At 27.1% G+C, this 19,618-nt stretch overlaps 1 protein-coding gene across 6 annotated transcripts in view; it reads right to left on the reverse strand.

Annotated features, from left to right (window-relative positions):
• The window catches only part of LOC135931651 (tubulin-specific chaperone D-like), a 100,306-nt gene extending 80,958 nt beyond the window's left edge, over positions 1-19,348 (reverse strand). For 4 of the 6 annotated variants that reach the window (XM_065468898.1, XM_065468902.1, XM_065468900.1 and 1 more), the window contains exons 1-6: positions 19,234-19,348; positions 19,142-19,192; positions 19,009-19,097; positions 18,881-18,967; positions 18,682-18,840; positions 18,592-18,639 (exon numbers count right to left, since the gene is read on the reverse strand). In XM_065468898.1, the coding sequence (XP_065324970.1) occupies positions 18,592-18,639; positions 18,682-18,840; positions 18,881-18,967; positions 19,009-19,097; positions 19,142-19,192; positions 19,234-19,330 (531 nt within the window). In that variant the 5' untranslated portion in view covers positions 19,331-19,348. Of the gene's footprint in view, positions 1-14,701; positions 14,733-18,591; positions 18,640-18,681; positions 18,841-18,880; positions 18,968-19,008; positions 19,098-19,141; positions 19,193-19,233 lie in introns of those variants that run through there. The other 2 variants (XM_065468899.1, XM_065468903.1) reach the window with 2 other exon arrangements.
• Positions 19,349-19,618: the final 270 nt, after the last annotated feature.

The following is a 19,618-nucleotide window of genomic DNA, read 5'->3' on the forward strand; positions in this document are numbered from 1 at the left end:
ATTTGTAAAAAAAATTTGAAAGAAAAAAAAGAGCAATTTTTATTTTATAGCTATTTCCGGTTTTCTATTTTAGGTTTTTGGTAATAGACTTTTTATTAATAAAATAATTTTTATATCATATTAAAGGGCTATTCTAGAGCTATTTAATAAAATTTAAATAATGCCTTCAGCTTAATAACTTTTTGAGATATTTAAAATTAAATATACTGTATTTTGGAATTTTCGCGTTTCTAAAGATGGCCATATCTCATGAAGTAAGCCGATTTGAAAAGTAAAATTTTACATTTTTATTAGTTAGTGTATATACTACCAACATACAAATTTTTAAAAAAATCGAAGGGGGTCGGGTTGAGAATCGACCTTTTTTGGTTGATTTAATATGGAATACAACGTATATAAAATTTTTTCGAACCTCTGCCCATTTCAGACCTAATATATATATGACCCAGCGAATTTTATGAGCTTGGTAAAAGAGAAATATTCTGATTTTAAATTATGTAGTTTAATATTTCTTTATAAAATATATCTACCAAATTTTATAAATTTTTTTCTTTTTTGTATATTTAATTTTATTAAATTTAAAAAAAATAGCATAATATATAAAACAATACATATAAAAAAATCATGTAAACAAATTTAAACATGACAAACATAAAAACTACTAGCAGCTAACCCGTAATGACGGGCGATTGGGATATTTCTCCCTGATGGATGAATCAGAAATGTACCTTTATTTTGATGCGATATAATTCCTAAATTTTCTATTATTTTTATAATTTATTCAATATGAACAATAATTGGTACATATGATCATCATAAAATAATAGAGAAAATTCTGATTCCACATTATTCTTGAAGGACAAAATTATAAAATAAAATAGCTAAATACTATATAATGGCATATGATTCAGAGTTTTCTGATTTATGGGTCATTCCATATCAAATGAGCAAAAAAATAGATTTTTGGTCATCCCTTTCGATTTTTTTAAAATTAGTAAGAAAAAAAGAGTTGTAATTAAGAAATAGTCAAAATTATAGCCTCCTGACATTTATATTTTTGAGATCAGAGTGGTAAAAATGACAAGTTTTTACCATTATACCTTCATTCAATTAAACATATCTTAAAAACAACATTTATAACAAATTTAATATCAATAAAAAGTAGAAAGATACTCTTAGATAAAAAAAATTTTGATTTTTCAAATTTTCGGGCATTTCAATTAATATATTAGAATTAAAAACTATTTTTTGATAACATCAATTTTTATAAAAATCTTAGTACATTAGTAAACGCCTCTTTTATATTTGTAAAAAAAATCGAAACTTAATAAAAATGATTAGAAATAGGGCTGTGTCGATCCACATATTTTTCACTGATCCGATATTGATTCAAAACCGATCGGATAATTATATTGATTTTTACCCCCCCCCCTCACTTGAACCAAATATAATTAAAAGATCTATATTTTCTACGGAAAAAATCGAATTATGCTCTAAATTTTTTTATTTCTATAATTAAAATAGATTAAAAAAATATATATTTAATATATCCATTTTATTTTGAAAAAAAAATATATTTAATAATATATCCATTTTATTTTGAATAATATATATGTCGTAATTTTTAAAGGGATCACAACTATCCGGGATCTTCACGGGTTTTAAAGGGATAACTAAAAAATTAGGGTTTAAGTTAAGGAATGATAATACGGGTATTATTACGTTTTAATCGTGATAAAGAGGAATCTTATCTTAAAAAGCGTTTTACGCGCGTTTCGTTTTTTAATTTTATTGTTATTTATTAATTTTCAATGTTGTTTTTTTGGCCTTATGATAAGATATGTGGATGGAGGGGGAGGGGTGTAAAAAATTTTTTTTAAATATGGGTATCAAATAAAAGGTAATTAAAATATTTTTTTATTGTAATAATAATAATCACTCATAGAGGGCGGGTCTAGGTCTTGGAGGGTCAGGAATATTTTTATTAACACAAAATATCGATATGGGTATGAAATAAAAGTTAATTTTGATATCTTTTGACTGAAGTCTTCATTCTTGGTCTTGATGATGACTTGGTCTGGGGGGTGGATGGAAGGTGGGGGTTGTAAAAAATATTTTTTTTGATATGGGTATCAATAAAAGGTAATTAAAATATTTTTTTATTGAATCACTGATAGAGGGCGGGTCTAGGTCTTGGGGGATCAGTAATATTTTTAACAACGCAAAATATCGATATGGGTATCAAAGAAAAGCTAATTTTAATATCTTTTGACTAAAAGTCTTCATTCTTGTTCTTGGTGGATATGAATTAGACTGGGGGGTGGATGGAGGGGGAGGTGGTGTAAAAAAATTTTTTTTTGATATAAGTATCAAATAAAAGGTAATTAAAATATTTTTTTTATTGTAATAATAATAATCGCTCATAGAGGGCGGGTCTAGGTCTTGGGGGGTGAGGAATATTTTTATCAAAATAAAATATAGCTATGGATATCAAATAAAAGATAATTTAAATATCATTCGATTGAAAGTATTCATTTTTTGTCTTGATAGGTATGACTGCCAGGCCCTCAACATATTAACAAAATGTCTAGTTGGATAGAACTACAGAAATAAAAGAGAATGAAGATAAAACAATTTTTTAAATCTTTTTTCAGTTCCAATCCTGAACTTTATATAATTTGTAGTGTTCTATATTTAGCGCGTTATTCCATAGCTATTTTTTTTAGTATTGATAGCTTTAGCGTGCTACATTTTTTTTAAAAAGAGAGATAGAGGTAGCTTGTTACTAAATAAATAGCAAAAATTATTATAATAATTTTATAATTAATTCTAAAATCATAATCTTTTTATTTTATTTTAAAATTTAAATTTACATTTAAAAATATGCATTATAAATATATTTTTGAAAAAATTAAAATTTTTGAATGTAGACAGTAGAGATTGATAATGAAAATCATTTTGGTACAGATCATATCGACAAAGTAATATCCCTTGAAAATGATGATGATATGTGTCATAACTGTTTATATATTTTATATATATATATAATGTGAATCATTTTATGATGACATTTTTTCTCGTTTTTTTTGTAATCTATTTTTTTTAAATATTATTAATTTGTGCTTAAATTTTTGAAAATTAATATAAAGTTTTTTAAGTTTAAATTATTAAATATTTTGTATTTGAATTATATTTTTGGCTTTAATAAAGATTTATCGAAGTATTATTGAGTTATCTGTGTAAGCCTTTGATTGATTTTTGAAGTTCTTATATTTTTCGTATCTTTGATTTTTTTTGTAAGTTCCCTCATTTTTGATTCTTTTGATATTTTTTTGGTAAGTTTTTTTTCTTACTTTTGAAAGTGTTTACCGTGTGCCCAGGATAATCGAAATCCAGGATTAATTCGTTAATAAGTTGAAAACCAAAAATTTTTTATATTTTAAAATTTTTTTTGGACACAACGCAATCGTATTTTTGTTGTGAAAATATTTTTTTTAGAATTTTAATTGATTAAGTAATTTAAATTTTGTAAAAATATATTTTTAGATTAGTTGGATTAAAACAAAGTTTTTTTTAAAATATAATATAACTTTCTGTAACAACATAATTTTAGATTAAAGTAAATTTTAATATACGATGGTTTTGTGATAAGTATACTGAGCCTAGCTTTATTAATAAAGTTACAACCTTTAAGGATGTGGGTTATAAAATTTTGTATCAAAACCTTAATGAATTGGATATAGGCCATCATTTAATTACATTAGGATTAATAATATTTAATATATATTACATTGAAATTTTTATTCAGTATGGTAATTTGAAGAAAGACGCTGGTGTCGGCTGTTTGTTTTAAGAAAATTTAGGACTTGGAAAGTAGTCTAAAAGGAGTTTTAAATGTAATCAAGAAAGGCAGACCAGAAATGGTGGAAACGGTGAAATATAATAACGATGATCGTTCGGAATTTGCGGAGAGATCTGTGGTTATCCTCCAGGAATTGAAAGAAATGGAAAAGGTGATTAAGATTATATACTAGGATGTACATAAATTGATAATTTGACTAGTAATGGGGGTAAAGGCCAGATATGTAGTCAGTCTGGTTTAAATGGGAAAAATATTACCGATGAAAAAAATGGTTTCTCCGGGAATAAAAAAATCATTGAAGATTTGAGATGTACCCGCTGTGGTTATAAGGGCCAAGGTAGAGACCTGTATTGTCAAAGAACAAAATTTTCGTGAAGGTTTTCCGTTAAGGATATAGATATTGGAAAATTCTAATGTTAGAAAAATTTCTGGTATTAACACGAATAAATTTGAGGTTTTACAATCAAATTATGGTAATGTGGCCGTGAATTGTGCCGAAAACTGACTATATGATTGTAGGTGTAATCATATAGTGGGTAGGAGACCGAGAAGTCAATGTTAATAAATTGTATAATAATGCTGAAATGAGATATGATTCTCATGAAAGCAGTGATTTTAATGGAAATTTTTTTTATCGTGATGATAAAATTTAAAATAGTAAAGGTTATAATAATTTTAAATGGGGGAAATACCTAAGGGTATTGTTAAATATCCCAATAAAAAGATGTTAATAATTTCGAATAGGAAAAATATCCCAGTGATATTGCTAAAAAATATATGTTCAAATGTGAATTTTAATGAAACTGATGTTTTAGATGGAATAAATATTGATCAGTCAATTAGAACATATGAAATTTTAATGACTGAGAGATTAATCGAACCTTGTCCTTGTCCGAGAGTTACAGTAGGAGTTGACTCGAAAGACATCGATATGTTGTTCGACACGGGGGCTAGCATTTCAATAATTTCTAGGAAAAATTATTATAAGTATTGGTCTGGGGGTATACTTGGAAGAATCTATGTGTGTCAGACAATTTGATGGGACTGAAATAGTAGTTTTGGGAAAACCCAAGTTGGGAGTCATTTTCAATGATACAATATTTTTCATGGATTTATGAGTAGTGAAGAAAGATGTCGAAACCATCATGGGGTGGGATTGGATTATCAAGCTAGGTCCCTTCAATAATTATTAGAATATTTTTGCAATACAGAATGGTTCGGCCGTAAATGAGGCTAGAAACAAAAGTATGGCTGATAATGTTCGAGGTAAGATTTGTGAAATAGAAGGGACGGATTTAACCATAAAAGAAGGGAATTCAACCGTTAATTCTGATATGAATGTAATTTCCACGGAATTAATGGTTGAGGACAATAGTAAAATTAATGGAGGGCAAATGGTTGCTATTGACGGCAATGAATTACATAAAATGCGTGAGGATATATCTCTTTTAATGGAGAAATATGAAATAATTTTCGAAGACACTTTAGGCTGTCTTAATGATTATCAAGTGGATGTAAAATTAAAAGAGAGATTTTCGCCTATTTTTCTAGCATGCCGACGAGTTCCTTTTGAATGGAAAAAGGAAATCGAAGATGAATTAGACTGTTGGGTAGAAGGAGGTATTATTGTTCCGGTGGGATATAGTGAATGGGCAACATCTTTGGTTCCCGTGAAGAAATCCAATGGAAAGTTGAGGTTATGTGCTGATTTTCGAGTCACCGTAAACCGTTGGGTTGTGGATGTCAAGTATCCACACAGAATTGAAGAAATTTTGGCCAATTTAAAGGGTGTAAAAAATTTTTCTTCGGCATATACAATTATCTTTGAAGGATTAAATTCGTAAACTGTTAACGATAACGACGCCTAAAGGTTAGTTAGCCTTTTGGGTTAAGTGTATCAGCTCCTATTTTCCATCGTACAATGGCATCGGTTTTCCAGGGTTTGGAAGGCGTATTTTATTACATGGACGATGTGTTGATCACTGGGGCGACGCCAGAGCAATATAATCATTGTCTTGAAGAAGTTTTTAAGAGAATTAGTGATAAGAGCTTGAGAGCAAGCAAAGAAAAAAGTGTTATTGGGGTAACCGAGGTTATTTATTTAGGGCATCAGATTATGGGATGGAGGTGAAACCTTTGGATAAAAATTGAAAAATATATCGAATATGAAGCAGCCAACTAATAAGGCTGAAGTTCAATCGTTTTTGGTTATGGTTAATTATTACCATAGATTTTTTGATGATTTAGCAAAAATTGCGGTTATATAAATTTATGCAAAAGGGAGTTCCATTTAAATGGACAGGGGAACAATAAATTGCAATTGAAACGAGAAATTGGGAAAGAACCCATTTTGATCTGTTTTAAAACGATTTGGAAATAATCTTGGCGGTGGATGCGTCTAACAAGGGTGTTGGAGGGGCATTATTGCATTTAATGGATGGTTTGGAAAGATCGATTTTATTTTTTTAAGAGTTTTTAGAGAAGTGGAAACGAGTTATTCTATGATTGAACAGGAGGTCTTGGCTGTTATTTTTGGATTAACCAAATGTCGTGAGTAATTGATCGGTAAAAGATTTATAATTTACACGGATTATAAGCCGTTAATCCATTTATTTAAGGATGCAACGTTGGTTTTCAATGTAGAAATCAGATATCGCCGGGGAAAAGAAAATTGTTTACCTGATATTTTATCTAGGTTGGGATCTAGTGAAGAAGATATAGACTTTAACAAAAATATAATAGTGAATAAAGAAAAAGCATTGATTTTTTCTTTATCACATATGTTAAAGGGTGGTCCTACGAATTGGGAGGCGGTTCTTTTCCCGTCAAAAATAATTTTATTTGACTCAATTCCTTATCCTTTAAGGTATTGCTTTTAAAATAATGGTAAAGTTAATAAAAAAATTGTAGGGAATTGTCCATGGTAGATGATTGTTTGATGAGGGACAGTAGAGCCGTAATTCCGTTGAAATTACGGGGTAAAAAATTATACGTTTATTGCATGCCGGACATCAGGGTCAAGATAAAATGAAATATTGGGCTCGTGAGTATGTATGGTGGCCCGGAATGGGCGATGATATTGAAAAAATTACAAGGAGTTGTATTCCATGTAATTCTAGTGCCGCTATGCCCAGGAAGGAGATAGGCAGTTATTGGCTGGTTTATGGTACAATCTAGCCGAGTTATATTAATAAAAATAATGTGATCAAGCGGTAATGTAAGAAAGAACTTATATATTTGAATAGAAAAGTTTTTTATTATAGTATTAGAAAAGTTTTTGTTCTTGGTGCTATTAGAAAAGTTTTTTTGTCATACCTTTGTTTTGATTATTAACATGTAAAAAAAAAATTTCTGCCAGATGACAGTGTCGATAAGTCATTTTTTTTAATGAATAGAAAAGTTTTTGTTCTCGGTGTTATTCGAAAAGTTTTGGTTTGGTTATGTCTGTGTTTTGATTATTCACATTGATAAAGAGTTTTTTTTCAACGGCAATGTCTGCCAGTTGTTATATTTTTTTTATCTCGTTTTGTGTGGTGGTCAGATGTAAAAGTATATATTTGTTGGAAAGAGTATAGTATCAATTTGGTGAATGACTTTTTTTATCATGGTGCTTCATAACATATAAAAAGGAGAATATTTTTGATCGAGATAATAACTTTCGTTTATGAAAAAAAGAGGGGAGTTACTAGTCGATAACATTTGGTTAAAAAAAAATTTTTTTCCTCAAATATTTTTTTTCCGCTATCCCTTCTATTGTATTGTTTTTCTCTTACTTATGTTTATATAAATGAATGTGATTTGGGCGGCAGAATAAAAAGAAATAAAATAGAAGTTGCCTTTAATTTGTAATTAATTTTATAGAATAATAATGTAGCCTGGTGATTCGCATGATTGGGGTAGTTATTTTTATGGATAAATTTTTTTTCTCCTTTTATTGGCGTAATTTGTTTATTTGTGTTTTTTTAATTCCCCAAAATTGTAATTTAATAATTTTGTTTATAAAAAAAAACATTAAATAAATACTCTTTTTATATCCAATTACAAAAAGTACTGATATAATATTAACACATCTTCATAATCACATGTGATCAATTATAATTCCAAAATTTCAACATGATATTGCGATAATGTTGAAAACGTATTCTATCAGTCCGATGTACGTATAATGACTCTTGTCAAGCTAGTTATCAAGCTAACGATCATAGAAAATCATCGTTTACCTAACCTTTCGGAACAACCGATACGTATAAGGAGTCTTTTCAAGCTATTCATCAAGCCAACGATCATAGAAAAACATCGTTTACCCAACCTTTCGGAACAATGCCGATATGTATAATGCGTCTTTTCAAGCTATTCATCAAGCCAACGATCATAGAAAATCATTGTTTACCCAACCTTTTGGAACAATCCTTATGGGTAATATTCTTTACCATGAAAATAAAGGTGTTCAGGAAAACATTCGTAGTTTGACGATTAAAAAATATTGTAAACCGTCATTATTCCAAGACATATATAATATTATATAACTTTTATTTCACAGAGATGCCTGCCACTGGCCCATAAGGTGTGGCATGTCATAACTGTTTATATATTATATATATAATGTCAATCATTTTATGATGATATTTTTCCTCGTTTTTTTGTAATCTATTTTTTAAAATTATTATTAATTTGCGCTTAAATTTTTGAAAATTATATAAAGTTTTTCAAGATTTTTTAAATTATTAAATATTTTGTATTTGAATTATATTTTTGGCTTTAATAAAGATTTATTGAAGTATTATTGAGTTATCTGTGTAAGCCTTTGATTGATTTTTGTAAGTTCTTATATTTTTCGTAAGCTCTGATTTTTTTTGTAAGTTCCCTCATTTTTGATTCTTTTGATAAGTTTTTTTTCGTACTTTTGAAAATATGGAATTTGCTTTTCCAAAATTCACCAAATATTTTAATCTCGATAAAAAAAATTAACACAGGGTATATATTTTTCTGTAAGATGTGGCTGAGGTTTTATAATCAAACAAGACTAGTAGCTTCAACTTGAGAAAACATTTAAAGGTAATATATCAAACAAAAATTAATATCAATGTATAACTCAATACTTAATCTTTAAAAAAAATTAGAGCATCTATAATGTTTTTGAGTTAGATGTGAAAGTTGATTTTCTGGCCTAGCCTAAACATGCTATATTTCAACTGGCCATAAGAAAAATGCGCGCTTCCTTTTTGCAGAAAAGCGCGCTATTTTTAAGAACATTATAAAATTAAAATGCTTCCTTTTTTCTTATCTCCCTCTTTCTCTTTCTCAATTTTAAAATATTTCATTTTCAATAATGTTAGTGTCATGAGTAATTTATTTCCATTTTATTTCATCTAATATAAAAATCATTATATAGGAAGATATCTGTTATTTTTTAAGGAAATGATTAATGATAAAAATAATACAAACAAAAATTTCTTTCAATTTTTATTTGGAAAAAATATATTTCGTAGACTTTTTCCCTATAATAAAAGGAAAAGAAAAAAATTTTTTATAAAAGGAAATAAAAAAGTTATGATGAATATTTTTTTTATAGTTAATACTTAATTTCAAATTTCTTTTTTATATATTAATCATTTCAAAATATTAATATTTTAATAATGTCCCAATTAGTTTTGTCTGAAAGTCAAACCCAATATCAAATTTATAAATAAATTCTAATGCCGAAAAACTATATAAAATGGAATAGATGCCAAACTAAAATCTAAAATTAAAGGACTTTTTTATTTATAAAATAAAACTATAATATGTTCGAAAAAAAACAAGCTAATTATTATATTATCCGAATTGGGTGAAATATTTAAGACACATCACAATGATAAGAATCATACAGGTAAATGTTTATTGAATTACTTTTTATTTGTATTCGAATAATTTCATTAAATAAATATTCATTAGTATTATTAGTTAAAAAATATTAGAATATAATTCTATTTTCATATACAATTTTGTAGTTTATTTGATGTTAGCCAAACCCGACCAATCCGTCAAATTGTGATTATTTTTTATTTCGGATTGTCTGAAATTTATTTTTTCATATGGATTTTTCGTTACAATTTTAAATTTAATAAATTATATTAATTGTGATCTGCTTCGGGATTAATTTTTTAAGCCTGACCCATTTATTTTAAAAAATTGTTTTATCTTCATTCTCTTTTATTTCTATAAATTCTATCCAACTAGACATTTTGTTAATATGTTGAGGGCCTGGCAGTCATACCCATCAAGACAAAAAATGAATACTTTCAATCTAAAGATATTTAAATTAGCTTTTATTTGATACCTATATCTATATTTTATGTTGATAAAAATATTCCTCACCCCCCAAGACCTAGACCCACCCTCTATGAGTGATTATTATTATCACAATAAAAAATTATTTTAATTACCTTTTATTTGATACCCATATCAAAAAAAATATTTTTTACATCCTTCCTCCATCCACCCCCCAGACCAAGTCATACCCATCAAGACCAAGAATGAAGACTTTCAGTCAAACGATATTAAAATTAGCTTTTATTTGATACCCATATCTATATTTTGTGTTGATAAAAATATTTCTGACCACCCCAAAACCTAGACCCGCCCATTAAGGGGGAGAGATTGACCTCCAGTTGAATAGATCTTTTGATTAGCTATCGATTGATACCCTATATTAGACATATCTTATTTCATAAGGGTAAAAAGCATTGAAAATAATAAATAACAAATAATTTTAAAAAAATAAAGCGAAACGCGCGTAAAAAGCTTTTTAAAATAAGATTTTTCTATATCATGGTTCAAACGTGATAATGCCGTATAGTTCCTTATCCTTTAAAAAATTGAATTCTTAAAGGGATCCCTTTAAATCCAGTGATGATCCTGGATAGTTATGATTCCTTTAAAAATTACGACATATATATTGGTATGAATTAAAAAATTGTAATATTTAATATACTACTATCAAATAAAATAATATTAAAATTAACATATCAAATATAAAATAAAATATTATCAAATAAAATAATATTAAAATTAACATATCAATATAAAATAAAATAAAATATTATTGTATAAAAAAGGAGGTGGGACTACAAGTACCCAAAAAACATGAATAGTTATATTTTAAAATAGTTATTTGTAGATTTTGTTTTAAAAAATAGTATTCTTTTGGTTCTGACGTAAGGACTCTTATCTTATCGCCTATATTTTTTAAGAATTTTTAAGTTCCGCTTGGCATATGTCCAAGGGAAGAGATAAGGATCGGTGTAAAAATATAATTTGTGAATTTGGAATATTTCATTGTTTTTTTTTCTTGGCTATATCAACCGGATTAGAATTTAAATTTTTTGAAGATACGCATGTGAAGTCCCAAATTAAGGATTTCCCTAAAGACCAAGGCACAGAAGTAAAGATAAGCCATCATCTAATGATAAATTTGTAGGCTCCAGGATGTTTGGTATTCGGGCCCTGTTAAGAGAACGGCTAATATCTAAATTAATTGCTGCATGCCTTGCATGCCTGCCTTGTCTATATATACAATTTAGACCATGTCTCACTTTGGAGTCAACTAATATTTTACATTTGATGCATGTATGTGGTTAAACAATGTTACATCCAAGTCGATGGCCTATAGATTTTTTAAAATAATATGAGAGCCTCTAGATTTTCTGGCAATAAGTTACTACGATGTGGACTATCTATATCCTCTGCCGTACTGAAGACAGACTTGATGGGACACTTGTTGCAGGAGGCGCCATAAGTTTACATGCAAGTTTTGACAAAGTTGGATACTTTTTAAAATTAATTCTCCAATAGTAAGTGGATCAACAGGGGGTATGATATCAATATCAATGTTACTAGTTATCTAAATAAACATAGATATAAAATCAGCATTTTTAATAAGGGTTTCATACAAACCCAACTTTTTGTTGGGTTTGAAAATATATCAGATACCACCCAAATAAATGTGTCAATCATAACCCAACCAAGTAATACTAGATAAAATATGAAAAATATATTCTTTTAAATATTCCTTGATTTATTTCAACTATGGCAGGTCATCTACATAACTATCGATTTCACTTATATTTGTTACTAAGTTTCTCTTTGATTTTCAATTTATAAGCATCCCTTAAATTAAATTTGCATCTTTTAATGTTATGTGAAACATTTTTCTAATTGTCATCACCTAAGTTATCAATAAAATCTAAATTTATTTTAAAAATTATATAACCAGGCGAATCTTTATTGGGAGTTGGAAGTTGAACATTATTATCACCTTTAATAAAAGGGTGACATGCAGTCCTGAACTTTTCAATATATGAAATATCTTTTGATTTGATAAAAAGAAATTTTTATAAAGAGGATCATATAATGTTGGGATAAGATAATTGTCATCATCAAAATCAAAAAACCGAGTTCTTAATTGATTACTAAAGGTATCCTTCATGGTCTGCACACCTCTCTCTATTAATCGTTAATTCAATTGTCAGAATTTCAACAAAGGGTGATAGCTAAGAATTTCAACAAAGGGTGATAGCTAATTGAACATGATTCCGCACTTATTTCTTCTGTTACACTCTGAATTGGTTCCAGAACATCAATTAGCCTTTCTGCTAATTTCCACTAATATAATGAGAGATTTTCCAAATTAGAATTATCGATAATGAATAACTGTCCTTTTTTGTTCCATCAATCGTTTGAGCATGTAATAAGTAGAATCCCAATGAGTGGGCACGTCCTGGATTAATTTGTGCCTAGTTAGACTCAATCGAATTTGTATTTCTTTAGACTATTTTTGTGAAATAGAAGAATGTTTAAAGTGCCTACTATTTCACTTACCCGAGCAAGCATGTCAATGATTGATCTCTGTGATAAAATTTCTGTCTGCACAACCAATTGCAAACTATGGGCAAAACAGGAAACGCTTTGTAATTTCCCGATTTTCATGGCTAAAACTATATTATGTACATTATCTTTAATGATTAGGTGTATTTTATTTTTTATCCCATAATAATTTATCATTTCGTCTTAAATATGAGCAATGTTTATTGCTGTATGTGACTCATTAAATATTTTAACATTTAAAACTTTATTAGTTCGTTTAAAGTTTTGGTTTATATAATGGTATGTTAATGAGATATGAGATTCGCTTCCTAAATTTATAGTCCATTTATCTATGATAAAATTAAAATAAGAATCCTCAACCAAAATGTCTTTATAAATTTTTTCGGAGAGTTTTTCATATATATCAGGAATAACTGCTTGCGAAAAATACTTTCTATTGAGAATTTTATAATTTGGACATAAATGATGTAAAAGTCTTTAAAAGCCGTTATCTTCCAAGATAGAAATCGCCTGCAGGCTATCATTTGTCTTTATAAATTTAGAAATAACTATGAATTTAGAATCAGAATTTTTCAAAATATTAATTTTATTAAGAATGGCTGATATTATTGGCTAACCTTAGGGCTCTTCTTTTTTTAAATTTAATTTTTTTCCTAATTTTCGTTCCTTTTTTTATTAGCTCTTTGCATGTCGTTTGATGTAATCATTTTAAATGTTTACGGATATTGGTAGTATTAAATAAATTTTTCATTATTCCTCCCCATGAAATTAGAATTCAGCAGATAACGCATTTAGCAAAATTATCCTTATCTTTTATAAAATATTTACATAAGATGCCATATTTAAAAGATTTCTTTATTTAAAGTATAAATAATAAAATTGGCATTATTATTTTAAAAGATTTAAAATAAAAAAAAACTTAAGATGTTCTTTTCCATTTTTATAAAAAAATCGGTAAATCACTGAGACTGGGGAAAAATTTTTTAAATTGTTTTTTATTTTAAACTTTTTATTAAAAAATAATAAATATGCTATCGTGAAATCTTAAAATTTAACATTTTTTTAAGTTTCTAAATGAAAATGGATATGATCATTACTGGGTCAATCACAGCAGATACTTTATAAACCCAGATGATATATCCCTACTCAACGTATTAAGCGTTTATGAAGGGATCTTAAGGCGAGCTTCCCCTGAATTGGAAGAAAATATTTCTCTCATTTATATATATATATGTGAATATTCTTATTTTCGTGATATCAAAAATATGTCAAATTTAAGTAAATTAATTAAATTTTTAATTGATATAAATTTATATAGAACTATTTTTGTTTTTCCTTAAAATTATATATATCTATATTATCATTGTTTATATATTATGTTTATTCAAATAAATTGCTTAATTTTCTAGTATTTGATTTAATAGTCCGAACTTAGTAGCATCTGATATAGCACATGTCTTTTTAAAAAAATTTAAATAATATACTCCATATACGGTTTGACTAAACTACAAATGCCAAGGTAAACTGCAAATGCTTAAGTAAAAATTTTTGTTATATTCTTTCTTAATTGGAGCGAGATTCATTTTCTTATTCTATAAATAACTTATAAAATTATATTCTTAGATATATTCAATAATAAATGAATAGACATTAATAGTTGTATTTCCTTTTATCTCATAATAAAGAATTTAAATCCTTTAGTAAAATTAAATTAAAAATAATTATAATTACATTTTAAATTTCATTAATATTAAATCAGCAAGTTGGTGTACTATTAATTAATACAAAAATTAAATAATAATACGCCAACTGGCGGATTTTATATTATTGTAATTTAAAATGTCATTATAATACTTTTCTTTAAGATAATTATATTAATAGATTTAAACTGTTTAATATGAGATAAAAGAAAATACAACTACAGTGTTGTGATGATTTAATGAAACATATTGACGATTAAATTAAAACATTTACCTTGGAATTTGCAGTTTAGAAACATGTGAAACACGTCAAACACCTTTTTAAATAATAATATAATGATTTTAAAATATACTAAAACAAAGAAAATTTGCAATTACTTTTCTTAAAATAATAATACGTCAACTTGCGGATTTAATATTACTGAAATTTGAAATGTAATTATAATTATTTTTAATTTATTTATATTAAAGGATTTAAACTATTTATTATGATATAAAGGAAATACAACTATATCTATTCAATTTTTATTGATTATATCTAATAATATAATTTTTATAAGTTATACATATCATAAGAAAATGAATCTTCTCCAATTAATAGAATATATCTAAAATTTTTACCTAAGCATTTGCAGTTTACCTTGGCATTTGTAGTTTAGTCAAATCCCTCCATATATTATGTAAAATTAAAGAATTTTGAAAATTTTCACAAAAAAAAATAAGAAATTCTTAAAAATTTTGAGTAATGAAGCTTTGAATTATTGGTTGCTGCCTCACTCGAGGAGGGGGGGGGGGGTATTATCCTTTTCTGTTATTTTTTATGTAATTTTGAAAAAATTTTTTTGTTTATTTTTTTTATATTAATACTAGATTGGTTCTTTTTCTGATTGGTTAATTTTTTATTTTATTTATAAATTATACTCAAAATGATGAAGCAACTTATGAGTTTTGTCTAAATAACCAATTAATACCGTCAGGAATACAACATACTTGTTGCACATAATGCGGGTTGAAAAAAACAAGAGTTTGCGATACCGATGCAATAGGTGTCGTAGATCATACTCGATATGGAAAGGTAATATTAATTTTGATATCATAAATGACAAATTTTTAGATTCCATTTTTGAAGGTTGGGAAATTTTTAAGACTAGTGTACTTGCACATAAGTACTAATTTTTTAAAAAATATTAAAGAACAAAATTATTTTTAGGCCGTTATAAAATTTTAAGTGTTTCGATGGAATTATATTATGATAGGAAGCAATTTCTAGACACTTAGGTTTAAAAAATTTCGCAGATATGTGGTTACATATAGCTTCGAATCACTCAAAGATCAGGGGACCCGGCCACGTTATCGAAATTGACGAAACTCGTGTGTAGAAGCGTAAATATAATCGTTCGGCATCTGATCTCCGAGGCTATATGGATCATCGGTGACATATGTCGGGAGACAAATAAAATATTTCTTAGTGCCACAACAAGGGATCAAGAACCACACATGTCTTGGAAGATTCGGCGATAATGACTGGCTCGTGGTTAGGGTATGTAAATATATTTTTCTGTAAATCAAAAGTGGTATTAGATATAATCGGCTAAAACGAACAAATTATTTCCAATATCGTATCAATCATTCGCGAGATTTTGTTTATCCAAATGACAGATCGATCCACACACAAAAAGTTGAAAGGTTTTGGCGGGATCTAAACTTAAACTATAAAAGACAAGAGGATCGGGGTAATATTCATGAATAACTTTTTGAATATAGATATTTTCGAAAATATCGATTATTAAATCGTTTTAATAATTTTATTCGTTTTACTAATGATTGTATAAATTTTAATACTATATTTCGATTTAACTCTTTACTACAAAGGTTAAAATAATCACTTACACTTTAAAGGTGGAGTCTATTTTACCCCTGATAAATACAATATTTTAGATTTTTATTTATTTTCGGGAAAAAGTTATGCTAATTTTCCTACGGTTGCTTAAATTTTATTTATTTATGAAATCTTCTATTAATAATAGTATTATCACCAAAAAAATTTTTAATATAAAATTTTAGACTAATATTTATTTCCAGAAAAAGTTATGCTAATTTTCCTAAAGTTGCTGAATTTTTTTTATTTATGGGATCTTCCTTTAATTATAGTATTATCAGCAAAATAAATTTAAAATGCAAAGTTTCATTTACCAAAAATTCACCTTACCCCTTAGCCTACCCCTTTTAAAAAATTTGTAGCCAAAATGCTCACCCTCCCCCCTCCTCATATATAAACGATGTATACAATTATTTTAAAATATCTTAAATAAAAAAAATATATAATTTAAAAATAAAAGATTAACCAATCAGAAAGAACCAATCCAAATATTAATATAAAAACATTAAAAAATAAAAAAAAAGACCTCCCCCCCGCTAGAAGCAGCAACTGAATTTAGAGGTCCACAATGGGAAGGTTTTTAGCCAAAAAGCTTACCCACTCGTTGTTTTATAATTTATTTAACCCGCCTACTTATAATTTTTTAAAAAAAATTTAACTGCCCGCACGTCCATTTCTCTATAAATTTTGTTTAACCCGCCTGCGCCTAATGTTCAAAAATTATTTTAATGGCTGGTTTGGCTCTTTTTTTATTTATTTAAACGTATTTTTAATAAAACATTAATAATAAGCAATATTATGAAATAAAACTATTATTTTTAATAAATTATAGTCTGTTCTGTTTGTTTCGCCTGAAAAATATCGAAAATTTACCCGCCCACGCCCGCCCATTACTTTAAAAAAATTTTAAATCCGCCCGCCACTCGCCCAATGTTAAAAATATTTCAAAAAACCCGACCATGCCCATTCAAAGTATGGGCGGGCGTAAGCAGTCGGGTGAAGAAACCGCCCAATGCAGACCTTTAACCGAATTATTATTACATCAAAAAATTTCCACCCATATCAAACGATCGCATATTTTTTAAATAAAAATTATTTTTAAATATTTCCCCAAGTTTCAGTGACTTACCAAAATATATTTTAATATGCTTTAAATCTATAAATAAAAATAAATAGAATTTAGGGGGTGTTGTGCATTTACATTGTTTTAAAAATAATAAAATTATTTACAATTTTTAAAAAAAAAATTTCGAATTTTTCAATTTTTATAAAAATAAATAAAAAATCTTTTGAAATATTATAATAATGTAAATTAAACTATATAAATATATATAATATAAAATAAAATTTTTACAGGTATCAGCCCTATCCAATGTTTTTTGAAAAATCGGTGGCGATCCGATATTTAATATTGGTACAGCCCTAATTAGAAAGTGTATTATTCTCCCAAAAGGGCTGTCCAAATTACATTAATCAGTTTTTAATGGTTTTTCTTGACAAAAAGTTTAAAATGTTAATTAGATGTATATAATATTTTAAAAGAGTTGTGAGCTCATCCTCGATCTAGGAGGTGAAGGAGAATTTCAAATGTGTAAATTTACTTGGGTTGCAGGAAGAGTAAATAAGATTTTGGATAAAATATATAAATCAAGGTGCTGCAGCTTAACAGACTCCCAAAAATGCAAAATATTTTCCTTCTTATCTAATTTTTTAAAATTTCCAAATCCAGCAACTATCGTTCCAATACTTTTCTCTGTAATCAGCCATCTTTTATGTAAATTTATCTAAAACATCCTGTTCAATTACTTCATTCGAACTTTTATCATCAGATAAAATGGCATGGATATGAATTTAATCCAGCTTTCTAAATTAACAAGATTTCTTTACATACAAATCTCATCATCTTTAAGTAATATCTGTAATATTTAAGGATTTATATCTATAATTAAAAATATTTTATAATCTCATTTAAATTACTAATATTTGTATTTAAAATTTTACAAATATCTTAATATATTATTTTAAATATAAAATTCACTGAACCCGGGTTCATTTTGGGTTTTAAAAAAATATAAAGAGTTCAGTTTCAGTTTAGAAATTTTTTCAAAAACCCAGATTTTCTTCTTCAGGTTCCATTAGAATTCCTGATCAAAATGTTTAGCTAGCTTTAGTTAATGGACATATAAAAAATAAAAAAACAATCAACATATAATGAAGAATACATAATCAGAAATTTCAGAGGTATGACCTGGCACCAAAAGCCATTAAAAAAAGAATATTCATACCCTGTCCCCAGTTTTAGATATCCTGACTACACTACTACCTACCATATACTTATAATAAATATAATAATGGTAAATTTAAAGATTTTTTACTTGACATATAAGTGTTATTTTATGGGTTAATTCTACAGTTGACTGGCCAACATGTTGGTTGGAGAATTTTTGTTTACTCTTAATCAATGATAAATTAAAGGGATTTTTGCATACAATAGCTAGCCATAAAATATTAATGTACACATCTTCCCATTCCAGCTATATAAAAATATTTTCATGATAAAATTTATATATTTACATCATATTGGGTTAAATTATCTACCAATATCGGTAAATATTGAATATCATGTGGCAAATATGTAGAAAATGATTTTGGACCAACAATCTGCCAATTTAAAAATATAATTATTTAATTTATATCATTACTGAGCTTAAATTATATAAAATTTTTTTCAGATAAAGATTATTTGATCTTGATTTATCAAAACTCCCAATTAATTTAATGATAAAGTTCTCTATGAAATAGGAATATATATGTAATAATTATTTTTATATTCACCTATATAGGGTTTGAGCAATATAGGATTTTCGTGATATATTTTTAATTCATCTTTATATATTTATTATCACAATATTACCAAATAATTAAACCTTTGATTTTTTCATAAATATATTCTAGTGACTTATTTTTAATAAGAATTTGATCAATTTCATATATATATTTGTTAAATATATCATAGATACTCATATCAAATCAAAAATCTAAATTCATTCATTCATTCAATACCACACCAGAAATTGTCATCACCCACTAGGAGTTGTAGCGTGCACCAAGTATATTCACTAATATATAGATCCTATACATGATGTATACCCGTTTTATTATAGTGGACGGTCCCACTATGTAGTCAGCTAGCATAGTAAAGAAGAGAGGAGTAAGAAAAAGGGGATCTATTAGTTCCCTTACCGGCAAGATAGTGTTAAGAAATTGTAACCAATATCAATAATAATGTAGCCTGGTAAGATATTTAAGAGA

Source organism: Gordionus sp. m RMFG-2023, chromosome 1, assembly GCF_954871325.1.
Source record: "Gordionus sp. m RMFG-2023 chromosome 1, tfGorSpeb1-WG-v2, whole genome shotgun sequence".
NCBI classification, from domain to species: domain Eukaryota; kingdom Metazoa; phylum Nematomorpha; class Gordioida; order Chordodea; family Parachordodidae; genus Gordionus; species Gordionus sp. m RMFG-2023.